At 38.1% G+C, this 23473-nt stretch overlaps 1 protein-coding gene across 2 annotated transcripts; it reads right to left on the minus strand.

Moving 5' to 3' along the window:
* Positions 1 to 399: 399 nt before the first annotated feature.
* On the minus strand, positions 400 to 18773 carry LOC143180424 (uncharacterized). Of its 2 annotated transcripts, XM_076380138.1 has the most exons (4): positions 18585 to 18773; positions 4381 to 4631; positions 1284 to 1537; positions 400 to 603 (listed from the first exon to the last, which is right to left on the minus strand). In XM_076380138.1, the coding sequence occupies exons 2-4, from the start codon at positions 4627 to 4629 to the stop codon at positions 600 to 602; spliced, it is 507 nt and encodes a 168-aa protein (XP_076236253.1). In that variant the 5' UTR covers positions 4630 to 4631; positions 18585 to 18773; the 3' UTR covers positions 400 to 599. The 2 variants fall into 2 exon arrangements, with proteins under 2 accessions (XP_076236253.1, XP_076236254.1); XM_076380139.1 differs by lacking the exon at positions 400 to 603 and having other exon boundaries at positions 1280 to 1537.
* Positions 18774 to 23473: the final 4700 nt, after the last annotated feature.

Here is a 23473-nt window from a genome sequence, read left to right on the forward strand (position 1 = left end):
CACATCGAAACAGTGCGTATCTCTTCATCAACGATTCCTATTTGCTATTTTGGACTCGCTCTAAATCAGCCAAATGGAATCGATAATCATACTCATACTTCACACAAGTGTATCCTAAAGTTCATCTGAATTTCCAGCAGAGTTTAGGCTTCTTGCTTAGGTCGGTACTTCGGAATATCTTCTTAGGCTCGTTTCGCGAGAAACACAGTGTACGTGACTTCTTCGTTGATCTCTTCTTCGATTTCCTTCGAAGCTCAATCGTTGTTCGTTTCTTAAGCGAGTCCACTGCTCGATAGAAGAACTAACATCGTAAAATTCTATCTTCGTGTGATTGTGTTTATGCAGTGACGAAAGCTGGATCCTGTTTGGTGGATTACTTCGGTAATCCTTTGAACACAAAGAGTTTTAGTCTATATTGACGAGGTCAAGAGTTTACGACAGTTCATCGTAACCATTTCTTGAGTACGCTCGCGTCATCGACGGAGTCCTCGAACTCTTATCACGCTTTTGTACTCGTCGAATTTTAATAGTATCGCAAAACGCTGGACATACGCCGCAGGTCTCGTTTGGTGCGAGCATGTTTGGCGCAGCCAAAGACTTCACCTGTAATTCAAAACAAAAATCGATCAGGAGAAGAATCTTCAGAAAATATGCAAAAACATATCTGAAGTGCAATGGAAGTAATAGTAACTTCCTCTATCATTTGAAAAAAAAAAAAAAACTAATATTATAAGAGTCATCAAAATTATCCTAACATGAAATCTACACGTTCATTTCAATGAACGTTTGACGCGCTTATTTATGTCTAAAAATACATTAGAATAGCAGGATATAGTCAAGCCATTCATCAATATCATCAAAAACAAATTATGCTTAGTAAGCTTCTACGACTCAATAAATTATTCACTCAGAATATTTCTTTCTCATACGTCAATTTAGACGAGCACGAGTCCACGACCTCTAATTTATTATCATCAAACTCTATCTATATTTCACATGTAATTGCTATACCATCTATAGCAAGAGTTGACGTCATCATATTTTATGGGACAGTACCTAGCGTCACGAATCACGTCACAGTTCCTTGTACGTGTATACATAGAACTCTGCGTTCTCATTCATTCCCCTGCCATCATACGTCAGGCCAGCCTGGCGATTCTCGAGTCGAGAAAATCCCTAAGTTGCTGGTCATTACACTATTTTCAGTGGAACTGCTATAAAGTGATCGCGCAACTAGGGAATTTAATTTATCTTAAAAGATGAAGGGTGCAAATGAAGCTTACCTAGCATATGGTGGAGGTGGCGATGGCGTTGGATCCCTAGAGACAATTTCCACAGTTCTCGGGACCATATTGTGCACAGTTGGCAACGACAACGCGCTACTGCTGTTACTCAACCTAACCAGATGACTAGGATTCAATTTGATAGCATCATCGTAACTAGGTGGCGCATCCGCGACAGCCTCATAGTCTGGCGGCTTCTGTCTGGATCCACTAGATGGTTCCTCGATTGAGATTACATGAATGGGATCGTCTATCTGCGGGAATAAAGTTACCATATGAATCGCACAATAAATCACAATCTTACATCTACAGAATTCGTAGCCATCACTATTTGAGACTTTAAAATGTGGGCTCTTAGTAGGCATCGCAATCAACTTCATTAAGAGTTAAATAACACCCTATATATGATATGTCTCAAATCGCCAAATCTGAGTCATGATAAATGTAAATCCCCAATCAGGACAATCAGTTCTTCACCGAAGCAAGAATCAAAAGAATCCTGATGGTAGGAGTTCCCGTGTTCAATCAATGAAGAATAAAACTCCAACGAATGACCCTTTAAGTCAAGTTTTACTGCGCGACTTTACGACGACATTATACCGAGCCACAAGGATATTAACCCCGAAATGGGTATTCTTCTATATATATCGCGACTCGTCTATAGATATCTAGCTATACGTTCGCCTCGGCGCTCTTTACAAACTTTGCAGGTCGACTCTGCCAGTCACGAAAGGGCGCGTTGGGACTGATGGGATGCAGAGAACAGAAATAAAATCGCGGTTGTAAGAGACTATAAGGAATGAATATTGCATAATCGTAGTTGCAAGGTGAACGACTGAAGCCAGTGGTTGGTGCTGTTCATCGAATTTTGAGGTGCTCGTGGCACGCTTAGACAGGGGTCTGCGAAATCGCGATTGCGACACGGAGCGACTGGTCGAGCTGCTGCTTTATGTTCTTGGCAGTTTTGTTCGTGGTCCAGAATCGGAACGAAGGATTTCAGTGTTTCGATGAGGGAATCTGAGATGAAAACGAGTGTTATAGTTAGAATTAGAAAAATTCAGCTTGAGTGATCGAGATTTATGGGTACTAGAATTTATGGTGTCTGGTACGAAATTTATATCATTAATTAAGTGAGAATTTTATATGTAGAGAAACACAAATTTGCTTTTGAAGTATAATCGAAGATGTCGTAGGTTTTAAAAAGTTTAAAAAACTAAGAAAACTCAATCCCTAAAAAATTTAAGCAAACCAGATGAATGTTCAATCTACAGGCCTAAAAGAAGACAGTATCAGTCCAATATATCAGAGTCAGTTATTGTAATTCTAAATTAATTAGTTCCACGGTTTTTCTAAGATTTCTTTAAAACTTTTACAATACTTCTCCAAATAAAAAACTTCTTCTTAATCACCAATCTCCTAATGATGCTAATTATTACAGAAATATTGAAATTAACTCCACTGTATGCAAATTGCAGTTACAGTACATGCACACAAATCGAAGGATAACTACTGACAAATATAGACGCGAGTTTTCGAGTGAATATCCTTCCGCCTGTAGTTAAGTGTATTGGAATTACCATCGACCTCTTTTGTGCATCGTGCCGCAGACAGACCTTTGCATTTCTATTGTTTCTCCTCGCGCCGCGGAAAGAAGGACAGTCGTTGTTTCAAGTCGCGCCTTCATGCTACACCTACGTACTGGCCGAAGAAATTGAAGAACTTCCTAAAACAATTTTTGTGGAAGACACGTAAGCTCTGTCCCGAACACAATGGGAGTGTATTCATGAGAGACAATAGGAGATCATAGCGGACGAAGACGCGACAGAATCGCAGGAAGATGGTTCAGCGCGACAAGAGTCAAAGCAGGATACAGTCAGGATAAAACGAGTTGATAGGTTCCCAGAATTCTCGTAATTTCAGCGAAAATCGCGAAATCATCTGAATTCGACGAAACGCTGTGTCCCTGCGTTCGTTGATTCCAAAGACCCAAGGTTTCTGCGTTCAGCTATAAACGTTGGGAGTAAATTTTATTAACTACTGAATCTGCCAGTATGGAATTTATGTCTGTCATCGGACTTTTACAAAAGGCCAGACGGCAGATATAAATATCCTCGATTCGAGAGGAACGAATCGCTCGAGAGAAAAAGGGGATGGCAACGATTTCGATCGAAGGATATTATTTTTATCACGTGAGCCATTTACAGACGACGATAATCACTAGACTGCATGGAGTACATTATAGACGAGCACTCCGCAGTTTGTGGCAGGGGGTTGAGCAGAATCGATTCAAGACTATAAACCGATAGGTTTCGATTAAGAACTATTTTCAAACTTTTCAATTATCATGAATTTGATTATCCTGGATTATCGTAAAGTTCAGTTTATTAAACTGAGCTGACTTCAGTAATCTGGATAAGCTCACTGGTTACGTGCAACGCTGAGATTTAGTACTAGAGATCTATATTACGAGGAATATCGTTTTTTAGTCATCTAAGCTCAGAGCAACACTTTTTGTCAATGTAAGCTAGAGAGGACAACTTTTTATTTTCATTGCACACGCAGCGCCTGATTCATCCCGCAGACACGTAAATCTACACGTTACCAGACATCAATCTTAGTACTATATCCACGTAATGCAGTACCACTCAAGTCACCCTGTTACGCATTTATCATTTACGCGTTATTCAACTAATCATCCATACTAATTGCAGACCGTCAGAGTTTTGTGAATCGTGTAAAATCGTTCCAAGAAAATCTGTACACTTAAGAGCTCTCCTTCCTCATAACTCAAAATGACCACACGATACAATTATACCAGACTACCACTTGTACCAGAGTACCACAAACTGAGACACTTTTCGACTTTACCTATAGAAGGTGTTTCTACGCAACGCTTAGCTACTAATGAAATAACACAGCTGTCAACAGCTGCCACTGCTCCCCAACTGTAGCACTCGGTGCAAGTCCACCTGCCTCCAACTTCAGCGACGCTTGCATAAAGGTTTCTCGGAGGAATAGTGTAATATGGGACCAAGACGCGTCGAGCAAGCGACACTTTCCTACTTTATCGGTCCATTAAAAGGAAATGAAGTCTTACCTGAGCAGTGATCGGATGATTCGTGTGTTGTGTGTGCATGGTTGCCCTACTTGGCGGTGCGTGCAGCCAACAGCACATTGCGGCACATATGAGAAGAGCCCCCGCGATTATGCAAGCTACACCGACATATCGTACCGGTTCGACGTAGTTCTCGGCGAGGCCTAACCAGTTTATCAGAGCTCCGACGCACAGGAGAACCATCCCGTACCTGTACGGCCGCTGCGATCGTCGCGAATCCTCCAAGGACATTGCTGAAATCGCAAACAGACCACTCATTAGTTTTGCAACTGGTGTTAGCAATTCTTTATTTGTGACGCGTTCACTGCACGCCTCGTTTGGCCTTTGAAAACGAAGGAGGAAAATTCACTTTCCCGATAGAACATAGAGTTTCCTGATAAGAAACTATGTTGGGCTAGGATATATCTGAAAAAGTAAATCCTGAAAATGGACATACAGAATGATATTTCGTGAAATGAATGAAATGAACTTAATTTTTATTTGCTACATTTTTTAGTGCACGAAAAGGGGGATTAAGTAATCAAGCGTTACTTAGAGATTTCATATAGTGTAAGTATAGCACAATTAACTATTCCCCAGGTACACCTCAGAGTGTATTTTTAAATGATTTTCTACTTTTATGTCTCGATTACGCTCGTGTATGACTTCAGAGAGCGCCTTCTATTTATGGCATTGGTCAATTTTAGAAAATGAAGCTATATATAACAACGGTAAGGATATTGCCACGTACTTTATTTCTAGCTATACGGTATTGATTCGACGTGTACACGACGATCTACATGCAACTAGAACTCTGAACTTCTGTCCAGATCGCATTTACCGTGTTAAATATATTCTCACTGGTCTCGATACGTTCTGAATAGATACATATGAATTTTTGCTCCACTTTGGCTCTTATCTAATAGGCATATGCTTATCCGTGGAGTTGAAAGTATGAAGAGGGCCCTGCGATTTCGAAATTAAACAACGCTTCTTGGCAGTGTTATATAATTGAACTGTTAAATTGTTCGAATCAATGCTTGGAATTATAAGTTTTGTATTAATTCGAATTGAATTGAAGAGAAAGTTAAAGTGATGGATAATTATTCTATCTTATAAAAAATAGAAGGGCGTTCTGTTGAAAAAACAAACTCGACTTTTCAACGAGCACACTCAGCACTGGTCATGCTTTAATATAAAGTGTCCTTATTAATATCCTTCCGTAATTTAAAACTCAATGAATACAAATGATGACGATATTACTGAGGTGACTCTACCTGACAGGTAGAGACGAAGGAACATATTCGTCGAAGTAGGTTAGTCGAACAAAGCAGCTATTGGATGCCATCAGGAATGACGTATAACATTGAGAACTAGATAGACGGTAAATGATAGCTTCTGAAGAAAAATTAGCTGACCGAACACGCACTTGTTTCCCTTTCGAGGACACTCGCTATCCACTATATCATCAAGATGTCACAAATACCACTGTTTCCGCTCTAATCTGCACTCTAATTTGTAGCTATTAATCGACGTATACCTTCAATTTTTCATAATCTATTTCTGTTCCACAATTTTCAAAAACAAGAATCGATTCATCGCATGAGTGACTGAACACTCGAAAATTGAATTAAAATCCTAAAAATATATCCATCTCATTCGATTAAGCAAAAAACAGATCTTAATACATACTCTTCGAAATTTAATTAATATTACACTCAATAATTCTGCACCTCAGATCCAGCCTAACCCAAGCCCATTTTTATTACTTTTCAGGATACCCGAAAAATAAATACAACTACTTCTTAACATAATACTTGAAATAGTTTATACTATTAATCTTTTTCCACTTATAACGTAACTTAACTAAATTCCTATTATCCTAATAAAATGAAGAGAAAGGAATATCCTGTAAAAAACTTTATTTAAAAAAAAACAGACCTGGATTAGTCTGACTCTGAGGTACAGACTTATCGCCACTGAATTCCACTTGCGCGAGTAGAAAATGCCTCTCAGTGCCAGACGCAACTACTCGAAAGAGTATTTCTTTTCCAACGTTGATTTTGGGATCCCCCGACGCAAGTGCATGCACTCGCCCAAGTATAAATTGTGCAACAACCTTGACACTTTTATGATGTTTCGACGCGAGAGTGTTCCAAAGTTAATTACGCCCGATGTTTGAACAAATGTCGGCCGAGTTTGTTGAGGGTTCAGTGACGTTGGCTACGATCAACGGAGCGCTCGCAGAACCAGCCGTCGGAATACAAATCGATCGGCCCCGTCGGGTTTGTTTTGAGTGCTGAAGAAATACGCTCGGTCGGAGTAAAAGTCTATAAATATTCGCGGGGCTGCGCGAAAAGTAGGCTACGCAAGAATGAACATACACCGGCGATCATGGCTGTTCGCGATCTCGCGATCGATATCTGTCATTTCCCCGTCCTATGCTATTTTCGAGGTAAGATGCGATAAAACATTAACGTGCCCATTCGCGCCGATATTCCCGCGGCCTGGTGGAAACGCGAACAATGTCCTGCGATACTATCGAGCGCAGCGTTTTCCCGCGAATCGGCGGACTTGCACGTGCACTAGACCACTGGATGTTGCACAACGATCGTAAAAAGAGCGAAAAATAGATTCCGCTGGTGCGGAGCAAGGGAAAGGGAATTAAAGAACAGGAGAGACGAAAACAGGTTTCGGGAAGTGGAAAGACGTAAAGTTTCTTTGAAGTACTGGGGACACTAAGTTCTCGAAAATAGATACTTTACTGCGACTGAAACACAGAGTTTCCTTTAGACATTTTTAAGAATTTGAGATTCCAATAGCTAGAGAAGGATGAATACCATCAGCTGTTGGAGACTGTTTTTAGTCTACGAAAAATTCAAGGGAATACTATGTCGTTCGCCAATGGAAACGAGAGATTTTGTATCCAGACACTTTGCACTTCGATGGAGGATTAAAGCAGAATGATGAGGACGTTCACTGACACACTTGTATCAAGGACCAGCACTAAGCGACGATTATCAAGGCGAATTAACCCTTGAATTAATGGTTTACCGTTGATCTCATCCATTTCTCGATACGACTACTGCTGCGATACTGGTGACACTTTCCAAAGCGACTAAAATACGCATCTATACGCGGCACACAGGGTTACGACTTTATACTAATGATTACATCTGATAACGAGACGAGAATCGTAAAGATAACAGGTGGTATTTTTGAAATTTATCACATCAGCCGTGGCAAATGAGTTTGCCGAAATACCAAAATATACTATGACAATCCTTTTCTACGTCTATCAGTTTTAGTTAGATGGCACTCGTGTGCAGTTTTTGCACTTTGTTCGAAACGAAGGTAAACATGACAAGTGTCAAATAAAGTAGATAATAATATGCATATTTACTTAGGTTGAAGTTCGAAGATTCGCGTTACAAGCTTGCACGTTGCTACGCTAAAATTGTATTGTAAATACGAAGAAGGTAAAAAGACTCTGCTTCCGACTGTTTCATGGTGTCCATAAAATGTTTCCTAAATTTTCAGTATACATATATTTTACTTTATTTTAAAGTATTAAAATATGAGCATGAAAATTATTAGACGCAGAAATTTATTAGATTTTTTATCGTATAGAGCGTAGAAATCGGAAATATATATATCTATATGCATTAAAATTGCTTTATTTATCAAAGTATGTAGATGGAAGACGATTCGAGGAACATCTCTTTTTGATAACCTACCGAGAAGACGCTATCGTATTTCCTGGCATGGATAACATACGAGGAACTTCAGTGGAAATAGCATAATGTAACACTAAAGAAGCAAAATTAAAAGAATAGGTAATTAACAATTCGAGCTATATAGCTGAATAATTCGCAACACTGTTCTACCATGTCTTGCGTAATTACAAGTACACGAGCGATTACTATGTATATGATAAAGATTAATATAAGCAGGCATTGAAAAAAAATAATCGCTCATCGATCTTCATTAACGGTATTTTCCTGATCCCAATAAATATTGAAACGTTCTTGCTAATTATGTATTACAATTTACAAAAATATCCATAATTATGCTTGATCCATTTACGCTCACAGAATGCAGTCGTGCCTTTAATCAGCCGTCACTAATTCGAATTACTGTGCATTTCGAACCAATGTTGCACAATATTATTACATTTCACAGTCACTGATATCTCTGTAATTTTCGTTGTTTATAGAACATTTATAACAAAACAATTCTCTTCTTAAAAATTATTCCACATTCGCGACGGTTGGCACGAACAACGGGAGATTCGTCTACCAAGCGTGCGTAATTTCTTTAACAGTAGAATGGGACGTGTCGTAGCCAGACAAGTTTTCTGTCACGTTCCGCCTTCGTTTTCATTCTTGCATACAATTGAATCACTGTAAATGTATGCACATGTTTGGACTTAAGCTTTGACAAAACAAAAAACAAGAACTTCTTTTGTGTAAGCAGAGATTTAATATGATTAAGAAGTCTTTTTATCAGCCGTTCGCATGTATTAAAGTTTTGATAGAAAAGTGACACCTAATCTGTGATATGAAACATTGTTCGAATTAGAGATTAATAGCTACAAATTGGTTCTGATACTATTAATTTCGTATATTTATTTTTTTAATAAATCTTACACTGATCTACCGATAACAACAAACGAATAATTAAACTTTAGAATATTTTCGTGGAGAAAAATAATCATAAACATTCAAGAATGAGTGATGCACTGATTAAAAAAAATGGGTACACTTGCACTTGGCAAAGATAAATAAACAGTGCATTCGTTACTAAAGTACACATGTCCTTATTTTTTTCTACGAATTCAGAATTTTATTATATTTCTAATTAAAAAAAAAATTTGTTTCTCTATGATAAAAAATAAGTAAAGCCCCTCATTTAGAAAATTGTTGCAATTATAAAAAATTACCACTACTATTCTACAAATGGTGCACGAATACAGAAAAACTAGGATTTTATAGGATAAAACAGGACTAAGCTACTTAAACAGAATAAATGAGTAATTTTAGATTCGCAAAGATAATAGTAGCAAAATATAGCATAGTCTCCTTTAGCGATAGAAATATCTGGACGTAGTGATATAAGTCATAAAGTCTGTTAATCCGAGATAGTACTTGTAAGAAGTTACGTGTAAATATTTGCTTGTCTTTGACAATCTATCGTGTGTGGTACGATGGAATTGCACTTGTACTTGGTGTTTTACGACACGTCGTTTTATCTAAACGACCAAAAACGGACGCTCAGACATCCAAATTAATCCCATCGATACGCATCTAGTGTACGGAAATTGTGATATCTTAGCTCGATATCTTTGCTCTTGATTACTTTTAATTGTCGTTTAACCTCGTGATGCCAGCTTGACGAACATGTGATAGTTCATATAACAATATCTTTGCACATGAGGCAGACAAGTAAACATTATTAAATAAATAAAAGATAGATCTATCCTTCATGACTTTGCCTCAGATCAATAAAATAAATTTGTTACAAAATTCTTCGAACTGCAAAACATGTCTAGATGATGAAAAAGGATAAATTATGAACACATATCGTTAGGAAGAAGTTTTATAGACAATACTAAATGGGCAGAAAAATGCTTTAATTGTCTTAAAGAGTCAGTATTAAGCCAATATTATAGTTTGAGTACTTCAAACAATATATTTGACTCTCCTTTGGCAGATCACGCAGCAAAAATATTTATTTTACTTTCGAATGATTCTAAGAGTAGTAATCGATCGCTTAATTACAATTCAGTAATAAATTACTAATCCCCATATTTTAGTCATCACGACGATAACAAAACAATAGGATAACAGCGGTGTGTGCGTAATGGGAGATAAATCCTTGAGTAATTGCGCAACTTATTAGCGCCCAAGATAGATCCGAATGAATGAAGCGTATTTATAAGAACAATGTGCGAACAAGTTGAGAGCAATTTTGATCAATCGTACGCAAACAAGGTACACACAGACTCTGTCTTTTCATCTCTTCAGAAGAAAAACGCCTGCCGCTTAAAATAAGTAATAGCTTATAAAACGGGTTCCTCTTAACACGAATTTCCTGTTTTTCAACACGCCGCTGGGGGATGCTCTATCGATAAGAGCGAAAGAAATTTTTGATTCCCATATTTGTCCGACGAGCAAGACGAACGAGACTCGATAAAAACACCGATGACGAAGTATTGAGTTTATAGCGTTATTCTCACTACCGACTCATGCCAGTCTATAATAAGATGTAAATCTAGTCGAAAGGATTAACCACGTTCCACGAATGGAAAACATTCGAAGCGCGTCTAATTATAAGCTAGCATGTTTTCTATGTACTGATACCTTCTTTAATTTTCAGAAAAAAAATCCAGTATTATTTATGATCTCCTGCAAATGTCACGTACATAAGTGATCCAGTTTGTTCTTCATGTGGAAGTCAAAGGATTCCCAGATTTCGTTATTCGAGCAGAGAACACTACGCAATAACGCACGTGCTATGCGGGAAACGTGATCCCCGACGTGAGAAACGTGATCGAACTGCGACAGTACGCAAGTCGAATTGCTATCGATATTTCCATCTGAAAATATTCTGTTCATGGCTACAGCTTTCACGAATTATAATTGTTTCTCAATCAGCTTGTCGATTTTCGTACATTCGATATAAAGAACTTGATTGCAAGAAAATTACAGGCAAAATGAATGTGTAATTAAATTACAAAGTAATGTTTCATAATTCTTTAACGTGAGAATTCGCGTACATGTGCAAATTGTAGTTGATTACGAGTTTCAATAGCGTGATCCAATGTGTACTTTGTTTACACGTGATCGATAAAGAGTTAGGAGTATTGCGTCGAGAAGTATTATCTCCTGGAATATTGCGCAATATTACAAATTCTGTAGGTCACTTGGGCGTCTTTTTTAGAATAATGGAAATTATTAAGCAATTTTCTATTATATAGAAATGTAGAAATGTAAAATCATGAGGAGATTAGCGATCTATTTGCTTCTTCAGTTCCTTTTCATTTCATTAGGTTTTAGCTTCAGTTAATTTCAGCTTCCCACCTATTTTTATAAAAAAAAGCAACTTACCATCACGCAAAGTGCACCTTAAAAACGCACGTTAATAAATACATATAAAATGAAATCATAAAAACGGATTCCCTTATATAATGTTATTAATAGTCACTCTCAGCCAACGCGACATTAAGTGTTTATTAAAGCAAGAAACCACCTCGTGAAGATTCTCATAAACAATCCACGTGCTTTTTTTAGAAGACCGTAACTCTACTGTACTTCCACAGACAGTATTATCAGAAGAAGATAGACCCCAAGAAAATAGCTAGCTTTCCCTTCCATCGCCAAACGCAAGCAACATTCCCAAGCTCAACCTAAGCAGAACCACTCCAGTCACTCTCGTCTCTCATATCCCGCGATTCAGCAGAGAAACGATCCTCCACTACCTGCGTCGCGCATACGTCGACCAAAATCCTATCCCTTTTTGCCACGTAAAAGTTAGACGGTCAGTTTCAACGAAACTCGCCAATAATTCAAGTGGACTCGAAGGCATGCCAAGGAGCGGACGGGATCACGTGTACAAGCTGGCTGTTCCCAAGAGGAAACCAAGGAAGACACGATATTCTTGTAGTCCCCGTGAATCGCAACGTGCAATTTCAGCCAACGTGAACTTCTCGTAAACCTGATATGTGGAATCGATCCGCGTACACTTTCTCGTGTCTCCAGGCTAGCGCCAGCAGTCGTCTGCCGGCATCCCTCCGGCAACAGTTTTCTATATTTAATACGCGCGATCCCCCATCATAAATTATGCGTGTATCGTCGCGGTTTCCCTGGCGAAACCTTTCGGTATGACTTGATCGTTGCGACGTAACTGTTACATGGCTACCGGTTACACAGCATAACCTTAACCCGGTTTCGCACCTTGCCGAGAACCACGATAAATAAACGATTACCTTTGCACTAGTTTTACCTGCAAAATCTAATGGAGCATTAAATATTACGAAACGAACGCGATTGTTTCGGTCGTTCTCGTTGTATAGACACGGGGGGATTGAAAGTTCTTTCGGTTGAAAGTGCTGCGATTCTTGAGAACGAGTTTGCATGAGTGTCTTGGGAGGTACTGGATTTTGTAGGAGTAGCGTGAAATATTGAAGATGATTGCTTGGAGTTATTTTAAAGTCGATTTTTGTCACGCTTAGATTGGGATTTATTCTACTAATTTCGCTGTGTCTGGTGTGGAGTTTATTCTACTGACTTCGGTGTGATTAACTTGGTACTTATTCTACTGACTTTGATATGTCTGACTTGGAACTTATTCTGGTAATTTCCCTGTGTCTGACCTGAGACTTATTCTACTGGCTTCGCTGTGTCTAACCTGGGGCTTATTCTACTAATTTTGCTGTGTCTAACATATCTAATACACGTCGGCAGTAGAATATGTCCCAAGTCAGATACATTTCTCGCGAATTTTAGACATTTTTGCAACAATTAAGGACTCTGAAACGAAGCTTCAAATTTATTCTTGAATCCCAGACAGTAAAAATCCCAAAGACCCCGTCTACTTGCGTCACATCAAACATGTGGAAATACACAGACAGTCACAAGACGTCAGAAAACATCGTTTACACTAATCAGGCCCGGGAGTCACGCGTACGTAAGCACGCGAGTTCTCCACGGCTGTCAAACCCCTCCAGGAAAAGAGACAATTCAGAGGAAGAAGGAAGAAGTTCACATTCGATCCGGCAGATCGATTGAAACGAAGAAAATCGTCTGTACTGAATCACCCATATCGTTTATAACACCCCTGTTACGTGTAACCAAACAAAGAAACCTGTCATTAGCTTCGGTGACTGATTTATAGTCTCGTGAACGATATTACCCCGAGAACGAAGCAACGAGAAGCAAACGAAGGGAATAAAAAGTGTGTTTAATCACACGAACAACGAATACGTCGAGCATCGCGTTTGCGTCACTGATAACGTGCTATCGCGGTACCATAGACTCAACATAAATAGTCACGCCACGATCGAAACTTTCGCGCGCTGGTTCAAACTTTGCCACAGCAATCTGCGTTTTTAAATAACCGAGAGCGATCGTATATCATGGGGCTTATAGTAAGAAACGCTAACAACACCGAGTAGAAACTTCTTAAGTAAATTGTGAGCTAAATGTTACATGTTGGCGCTTGGAGATGTTTAGATTCTAGTTCGTAAGAGAGAAGCTTGAAGTTTTCTATCACGGTTTTGCGATCTACGTTGTAACCTTGCTGCTCTGATAGAATCTAACTTGAAAAGCTTTTCGACTCATTTGTGTACACAGTGTTCCTTAAAAAGGGTTCGAAGTTTAGTTTTCTTAGAGCTGGTAATTTGTTTTAATTCCAATTTTTTATTTTAATTAAGTTTCATAGCAAAGTTAGAGTTGCTAAATAAGTGTAATGCCAATTCTGTTTCATATTCTACGTTCTAAAATATTCATCACGCGGACAATCTACGAGATAATTTACTTGAGCTTGATTTTGCCAGTCACCTGCGACCTGAATGGCATCCAAACGGATAAAATGGCATGCAGAGGCGTTCTCTTCATTTCTGATCGAATCTCTGTCGACTCTCATTGGTACCGTGCTGTAAGGAAGCTGAATAAAATCGTCATCGTTGAATAGGTCGTTCGGAAGGCAAGTAGGTTTTATCTCTGCCACGCTGAGTCGAGAATAAAGCATGTGTATTTTGAAAAGAAAATCCTTTTTAACTGTCTGTGGTAACACTTCAGTACGGTGCCTACTTTAAGATTTTAAAAGAAGCTGTCAGCCTCGAATACTTCTGAGTTAGTACTTATTCATAGATGCAAAGAAAAAACAACATGGAGACGAAAAAGAAAGATAAACTGTAGAAAGTAAAACTGAACAGGTTTCAGGTTTTTGCAGTAATGTACAGATTTATGTTGCGAGCAATTTCTCCAGGAATTTCTATAAATATTTCATTCATTTTTCTTGGTAGTGAGTATCTACCAGATGCATAGTGTATTTTAAAATTTATTCTAAGTATAAAACCAAGACTTAACTATTTACATTTTCATTAATAGAAAATCAGAAGTAAGCTTGTAATTGTGTCTGAAAAAAAAGGAAGTCAATGGTTCTTGTCATTCTTAATGCCGCAGGCAGCGTTTGTAATTACTTCCTCGCTGTTTACAAAATTCATTAACACATAACGATGCAAAGTGTTATGCTATCTACACATACGATTTATAAATCTGTAGCCTTGAGCAACCAAATGTCAAATTTAAGCATGGAAAAATTGTAAAGGAAACTTGTATGTGAAACGAAAAACAATTTATATTCACAACGTGATTGCAAAATTGAGTTCTTCTTATTCAATTTGCACAGGCGCGAAATGAAATTGGAACACTTAAGTAGAAAAAGTTAGTGAAAACAACTTACAGCTATATTACATAGTATGACACTTTTTTTAAATCAGTTAAAACAGTCTAGCTAACATGGCTTGCGTGCAGACTATCTATCACACAGGATGTTCCAGAACTGATGGTACATATGGAAGGAGGGTGATTCTATATAAAAAAAATAACTTGTAAATGTAGAATCAAATTTTTTAATATTGTCTTCATTTTCGAGAAAATTGACTTTAAATTTTAGCTGAGTAAGAGTGTACCGAAGTACAGTTTTAGGCATTTGAGGGGTAAACGACGAAAGGAGAATACTTCTAGTCAGTGGTCAGACCAGAAATATTCCCCTTACGTTGTGTTCTGTTAAAACACTCTAAACTGTACTTTCACACAACTTTTTCATGTAAAAGAAATCACCCGCTTTCTGCTTTTACCACCAGTTTTGAGACACCCTGTACGTAGCGATCTCGTGTGACCGCGCGTGAATTGTGAAATAGTGAATGGTCTTTCGTGATTGTGCGTTAGTTGTCAATAATTTCCTGGTGTTTGCACGAAATCTCTCGTGTTACTTTAACTACGTTTTTTAAGATTTATATTCGCTATAAAAAAAAAAAGAAATAAATAGAGAAGGATATTCAAAGACCTCGCTTGGTAAATGTAATATTCCACCACCAGTAAATTATACAGGTAACAACATCCAGTAATATTGAAAGTAATGCTATTATTAGTGACCTTGTACATTCTAATCAGCCATAAAAAAAACTAATTTACAGCTCGTTGCTGTGTTAGAAAAAACGCAAGTTGTCAACTTAATTAAATTATCGTAACGCATCTAATCTCATTTCGTACTTTAACTGATTCGCCCTGTCCCCCCTCTAAGTATGCATAATTAACGATAATGATGAGATCAAACATACTGTATATATCACCTGCAGTAAACAGTAAAACTACTCGATATAATCTAAATTATTAGATTACGAATTTCAGTGGGGAACATTTTCCCAACAATAATGATCAATCTAATGATATTAATTTTATATAATATTATCCACATACCACCAAGCTGTATCATGTCTCCAAACCTGAAACACACATCCACCAATAAGGACAAGTAAATACACCGCTCGACATTTGAGTTGAAATGTGTAAATATTCAGGTTTGAAACCGTTTCTTCTATCCACAATAAGGATTGTGTCAAACACCAATGACAAAGCTGGTTTGAAGAGTATAACAAAACTAATAACACGTTCTTCCCCAATTCAGCAAAATACAAAACAATTAGACAGAATTCTCAAGAAAAATGAAACAGCCGACTTCTTCTAATTCAAACTTGATAATGATATGATTTCCCCTTCGCGAAGTTATTTTCGCAGCTGATTGTAAAAGAACCACACGTTTTGCGTCACGAGGTACTTCCTCCGCGTTTCGATGATTCACTCCCAAATAAAATGTAAGCAATCGCCCTGGCGGTTCGAAGAATATTCTCGTATCAATGGAACGAGAGCACATTGACGTGTGTTCCTGATGAATGGAAACCCCCCACTCGCGGCACTTTTAAATTCAAATTTTAACTGAGAAAATGTGAGCAGACGCATTGGGGAAGTCTCTGGCCTCCGACACGTGTTCGAACGATTCACGTGTGCGCGATCCAACGGACTGCTAATTATAAGATTGCTAATTTCTGTATGCATGTTTTGCCACGCAAGGACGAGATATCTATGCATGTGACTCTGTCTTAAGAGGGAAAAAAACAATAAAGCGATGCAAAAATGGAAAACGATTTACGGGCATCGCGATTACCGGTTCGCAAGTAGATTGCTACCGTGTCGATACGACCAATCCCGTTTCCTAATCGGTCTTGCATCGAAACACGCCTTCGGAGTAGGTGACGTTCTCAAAGTCAAACATCAGAATATCCTTGTGTTTTTTATCGTACCCTCATTATTAAGCAGATAGACGTAGATTCAACGGTGATCGTACGTGTAACGAGTGATATTCAGCGGAAAAATGATTCATATAGCTGCGAGATTCGCAATCGATTGGTAACACTGTTTGATCGTTGCAGGAAGTTGAAATTGTTTGCATCATATTGTCTTGTAATTGGAAACTAAATTATTATGATACAGTGTGGTGTAATCAATTTTTAATTTTGTAATGGAGCAAGAGCTTGTAACTTTGAAATCGGAATGAGTAATGTTATAAAATAGTCGAGAAGTAGAGATACTGAAAGTTCTGGTACTAACTGGGAGAAGTTGGTACAGCAAGATTCTGTTGTGAAAGCTGTAAAATAAATTGCATGATATAAGTGATTCTATACCATATGAAAAGCTAACTTGTTAATGTTACGAAAAAGGAACGAGCTAGAGATGTATATTTTTTCTGACCATAGTGCATACATGTGAAGTCGTTCTAATTCGTGGAACGTCGAAAGTATCGTCACAGTATCTCTTAGTACCACGGATTTGGCGGAATTATGATGTCAGTGAAACATTGTTTGACAACATCCTAGCATACGGCACCGTTCACTCTGACAGTTTGTATATTCAATGAGTTCACGCTTAGAACGTGGGCACCTTGTGTTCAAATTAAGGAAGTGACATTCGCTGGTATTTCTGATTCCAATTCCTGGTAAACTGATGATTAGATAACAAATGACCTGTGTCTAAGGATGCCTTCTCTAGAAAATGATTTAGAATGTATAAATACCTTTGCTAATCTAGAAAACATTTTTAGTTATCAGATCAAATACTTCAAACATAGTTCGTAATATTCTGTTGAACTAGGTTCTTGATTCTTTCTTCGTGAAAGTATTTATAACGAACTTACAATTACTTGTAGGAGGAATTTTTCAAGCAAATGCTACGGGAAAATCCTACTTGAACCAAAGGTTATTTTAACTCTGTGATATAATGTTACGTTTATGCGTCTGCTTATCCTCAAGTTTCATTTTAGAGAAGTATCAACTGGCAAAGTACACGAGCTTATAAATAGATATAGCATTTAAGAAGATCACTCTATATCAGAAAATTCTGAGCTAGAAAAGTCACAGACATTTGGAACTAGAGATAAGGAATTATCTCCCTGAAGACTGATAATGACAATCGTGTTGTTGCAGGTCAGTAAAGGCGTCGGCACGTCGACTTAAAAGACTCCTATGGTCATTGTTACAAATCCTGCGAGAATATCATCCTAAACAGAATATACAATAGAGTACAGGTCGAAAGTTTCGAATCACTAGCTATTACTTATCCAAGTAATACTATATAGGAAAGTACCTACTTTTGACCTGGAGTACCTTCAATAAAATTTACAATATTCTTCATTAGGGTAAAATATTGTATATACACATACAATTCACATTTAAATATTCCTCATTCAGTACACCCTCCTTAATAAATCAAAGCTACTCATAATACATAACTTAACAATCTAAAAACTCACAAGTACGCTTTGTACCTTTTTACTTCATACCATTTCTTATACCTTCGTGAATAAACCAGAGCTGCTTATAATATTTACTAGTCTTCAAACATCTTCCCAAATCTCTGAAATACCAGAAACTCGCAACAAGTGTGCCCAATTAAAAGAGTGCCAATCTGCTCCCAGCAGTGGTCAAGCTGCTCAAGAATGACCATCACATTCAAGAGGGACCAACCGCTGGGCACAGCTTATGGCGAAGAAGTAAACCAAGTCGAGGCTATTCCGGATGCGAGTTTCTGTCACTGGTATTCGTCATCAGGGTCACGGAACGAGAGTAGCGTCCGAGAGGAGCCTACCTGGACTGAACGTGGCGGACTGGCTGCGAAGTGGCGACGGTCACCGCTTCTCACTCACAAACTTAACTCACTGAACCTTTGTTCCTCGATTGACGAGCTCTCGCTGCTCTTCTGTGCATCTGGAAATCGGTCACGATACGGTCGAGGCAACCCCCACGTTGCGATACACCAAGAGAGCGCAGCTCCCACACGGAGGACTCGGCGCAAACTGACACGGTTCTCGGCTCTGCACACTGTCTAACCCACGCTGCCAGTTTTACCGCTCGAGTCGGGAACGAGTATAGCGCGTGTCATTGATGCCCAGCGCAGACGTCCCGTTGCCTTCGCGTCACGTCCCATGGCACGCGTTTCTTGAACGCTGCTGTACGATCGGGCTCTGTCGAACGCGAAACGGCTGCATTTGGCAATGAGACACCGAAGGTGAACAGTGATTATGAACCTTCGATAGCATGGTAATGGGAAAGTTTTGGAAAATGTTTGGCGGAGAAGGTGAGCTGAGATGGTACTCTTAACATGTTAGATGGCATCGATCAATTATGTGTAAACTGATCTGGATTTATATATTTTGTATACTACTTCTGTATTATGTGACACAATCTCCAATTCTTATTTGTGAAAGTGGAAGTCTGCAGTCTTTTTGTATAAAACTGCAGAAGAACAAAGTTTGCAAGCTTTTGATTAATTTTAATTATTTTGTTTTATTACCCTTGTATGTACATATATTCGCGGTGCAGTGGAGATTCATGTTTTAGAAGACGTCTGACCCTGGTTATCTGGAACTACTTGAAGTATTTTCCAAACGTTTCTCTGCAGCTCTATTAATATTTCTAAGTGTGACATTAAATCCTATAATAATCTCAACATTCAAAGCTCAAAGAGTAGATAAACATTTCTTATAATCCATTAAATCACTTTTTTCTGTGAAACAAAACGAGATATGATAATCGTACTATTTACTAGAACTACATTCCTCGATTCAACGAGTCAGCTATAATTTTTCATCCAGATAACTACTATAAATCCATACTTTTTTTCGTTCCAGCTGCCAATTTATGAGTCCCAATATTAGCCTAAAAATTAAACAGCAGTCGTAGACAGCTGCTGATAAAGGTACGAGCAAGATGCCATCGCAAATAGTTTTTCGTTCTGTTTGTGGCATTGAAAGATGTCAATCGGGCTCAAGAGCATCGGGCGACATTAATTTCAATTCATTGTCCATTAGCGCCTCTCGGTTGACCCGCGTCAGCCTTCGATTAGAACAAAGATGCTGACAGTTTCTCGCGCGATCTAATCGATAAAAAATGTGCGAGCTTGTGAAGAACTATCGGTTTCGTTTCACGATAGGAGACTTGGGAACGATTCGAGCCGAGCTGCTGCCCACTTCATGGCTCGATAAGCATCGTTTACGCGTCAGCCTCATTTGGAGCAACGGTACAATTAACGTTCCCCAGACGAGACGACTGTAATCTCCATCTATTCTCAAAATCTCTGCGAATCGCGTGAAACCTCCTGTACCGAATGCACTCAGAGATAAAATGGACTTCCCTTGTTTTTGCTCGCTTTTCCCTGTATGATTCAACTGTGATAGACACTTCTATCTCGCGTAAGTGAAATGGGACGCTCAGAGACAGACGGACTCAACAGCCTCTATGGACCACTCTACTCTATATCAGTACTGTCTGCGAATAATAATCCATACACTGCTCTTTCTGGCTCTATATAGTGTACTTTCCTAAGCAGGAAAAACCTATTAATCATTTTACTCGAAAAAAGCTGCTGTTTATTTGTATACACGCAGAGTTATTCGACGTGGTGACGAAGTATTTTCTAAATCCCTGATAGCACGGAAAAATGTTTTTTATCGCGATTGACGTCTCGTCCGAAACAATATATTTCGACACGTCAAAAGCCATTTGCATTTCTTTCAATGGAGCGTTATTCGCGTTGAAATTCGTAGCGTGTATTGGGAGAAGTTCAATGTACGAAACGGTAGTTCTATTTTCTTCTTGTTACAAAATTGTAGCTAGAAGCCGATTCTAGTTGACGGACCAAAACATATACATAATTTATAATACCACGTTGCGAAGAAGTGGTTTCCGGTATTCTAGATAATCTACAAAGTTGCTCGATAAGTTAAGCATAAAAGTGCATGTACCACGTGTTATAGTGCATAGCTACTGTGCTGTGGCAGCTATAATCGTTATTCATTAAATAATCATTACGTATAGGGGTCACTTTTTACAGGCTGATATAAAATGTCTTATTCTACTTTAAATTAGTAGACTAACTTTCGACTCTATTATTAGAGAATTCTAAACCTTTTCAGCAGTATGCTTCTCTTATTGCGTGATCAAAAGCGACTACGCTCACTCTGCAAGACAAATAAATGAAATCACCTTGTGGTGATAGTACTTCAATGGCCTTGAAGAACCACTCGATTTTGGCCTGACTGTAGCACTAGACATCCCGTTTCGCACATAAGCATGACTCATTTCGACTTGTCGGGGAATAATACATTACCCCATTGTTCCTCTGCCCAATTAACGTCTGAAGTCTTCTCTTTTTCCTCTGGCCTTAATCGTGGTTTCCTTCGGCGGCCACTCCTCTCCGTGATCTCCCAGAACACTACTTTCACTTTGCCAATGTTATCAATAAACACTGTGTTAACAATATGCGAACTCTCCCTGCGGTTTTTGTTATCGATTTAATTTCCAAACGATTATTACAGGAAAATTGTAACATGACGGACGAACAGCTTTTTAAAAAATCGTTTGAGTAAGCGTAGTAGATAACTGAATAGTCATTAAGCACACCATTAACTTGGTTTTTAAACAAAATCTTGTTCAAATATTCAACACATTAAAATGCCAGATGATCAGGTTCTTGTATATTTAATATGGATGTTTGCTGCTATACGATGTCCAATGTGAAAGTTAAACTTTGCGTTGGAAGATTTGTGAATCCTCAGGAGTCGTAAATATTATGCTGGGTGTTAATCGCCAAGCTGTGACTCCAGTTCCAGATTCTATCTCCTGTGAACTTTTTTGGAAATATTGTATTCTATATTTTTGCGTTCCTAAAGATTATATAAAAGAAGTTTTGTGAATAACTATCACGGTAAAATTACATCTAAGTTTTGATTTCTTTTTACTGCACAGCAGTTTTCATGTCTTGGAGACCTAGTTGCATCGAGAATAAAGAAAGTTCTTAACGGATATGTTCACAAAGATCTGATCTTATGACTGATAATATTGCATCAGATTAGCTTATCTGATCAACAGTATTGTTGGTCTTAGAATATAGTGATAACAGTACTTATGTCTATCAGCCTTGTGGGAGATTCCCACAAAGAACTACTGCACTCAAGAGGTATCGACAATTCAGAAAGCAAGTACTTTCGAATATATAACACTTTTTCTTATTCTTATCAGAGCAAGTAGAATGAACTCTTAAGGATGAGTTGTATTTGTATGCATATCTACAGATGTATCAGTCATATTGCTTATAAAGAGGATTTTTCCTCTTCAATTGCAGGAAAGAAAAATTATTTCCTTGGAAACTATTTTTACTACTACAATTTGCGTCAGTAAATAAAATCTTGATAAAAATGACTAGTTCTTTCGTTTTCTGTCACGAAGTAAGATCTAATGATAAACAAATCTTTCCTGACACCATGAATTAGAACTATGAATTACTAAGAGATCTGATACTTATGGTTATTGAAAAACAAATTGCTTTTTACTTGCGTGAGAGAACTACTTGAAACATCTCGAATTCATTGAACAAATAGATTCAGAAATAATTCAATGTAAATTCAGCATAGCAGTTCTGTAAATCAATGTATGCAAATCGATGCATGGAGCAATTGAAAATGATTGATGCGCTATTAATGTTATTACAAGTAGAATTGGCGTTTCTGTTCAAAGTAAATACATAGAACTTACAAAATAAGGACATGAATTTGAGGTTTTACCAAGGAATATTCTCCCTTTACGCCGAAATAAAAAAATCAGTAGAAATCATGAATAATCTTTCAGTTTCACAAAAATCTCAGTTACTTTAATAAGAATGAACCTACGAAGCCTCATTCCCGTGGGAATAATAGCTCATCGAATGACCTGGAAAATTTACCTGAAATGCGTCACGTAATGCGACGCCGATAAGGCGACGTCCCAATGTTTTATCTGTGATAGCCTAAACCAGATAAGGAATATCATCCTCCTCGTGAAATATTCTGCGCAACTAGCGCTTCGAACAAAGTCCTAGCAAATAGGAAACAATTTATCGTGAGACAGGATCATTAATTAAATTTAGGAACAATAACATGTGACCAACATAGTCCCTGGTTAATCAAAACGAATTTCGTGACCTTCTTTGATATTCTGTACTTGAACAGTAATTAAAACCCAAAATTTAATTACGACTCACTAAAGCCTTGTGAGACGCTTTTTGCGACGAAAACAGAATAATTATGTAGTTTACTGAGAACCATTTGGCCATGGTTTATTTATTTGATAAAATGCAAACAACATTAATTCCAAGCTTCTGCTTTGAAGGTGAAATAATGGTCGACAAGCGAATCACCAGTCAACGTTGTAATTGAAGTTGTAAATCAACCAGTAAGACTCTTAGTTATCTAGAGTAAAAATGTTTAATGAAACTGCGTCTTTGAATTGTTTTCCGGAAAATTGTGCTGCGCGCCGTTCAACGCGTTAACGACATATCTAACAGAGAGAAAATCGATGCTAATAGCGAGATTGACACTTTTAAGTACTCTCAACGCGGTATCTGCGTATGGGAAGAATATCGTCAGAGTCATTTTCGAATGATGAAATCACCAAGATTATTCTAGAAATTTTAACCGCGATAAAAGCAGCCAAAATCAGATA

Source organism: Calliopsis andreniformis, chromosome 6 (assembly GCF_051401765.1).
Source record: "Calliopsis andreniformis isolate RMS-2024a chromosome 6, iyCalAndr_principal, whole genome shotgun sequence".
Taxonomy (NCBI): Eukaryota; Metazoa; Arthropoda; class Insecta; order Hymenoptera; family Andrenidae; genus Calliopsis; species Calliopsis andreniformis.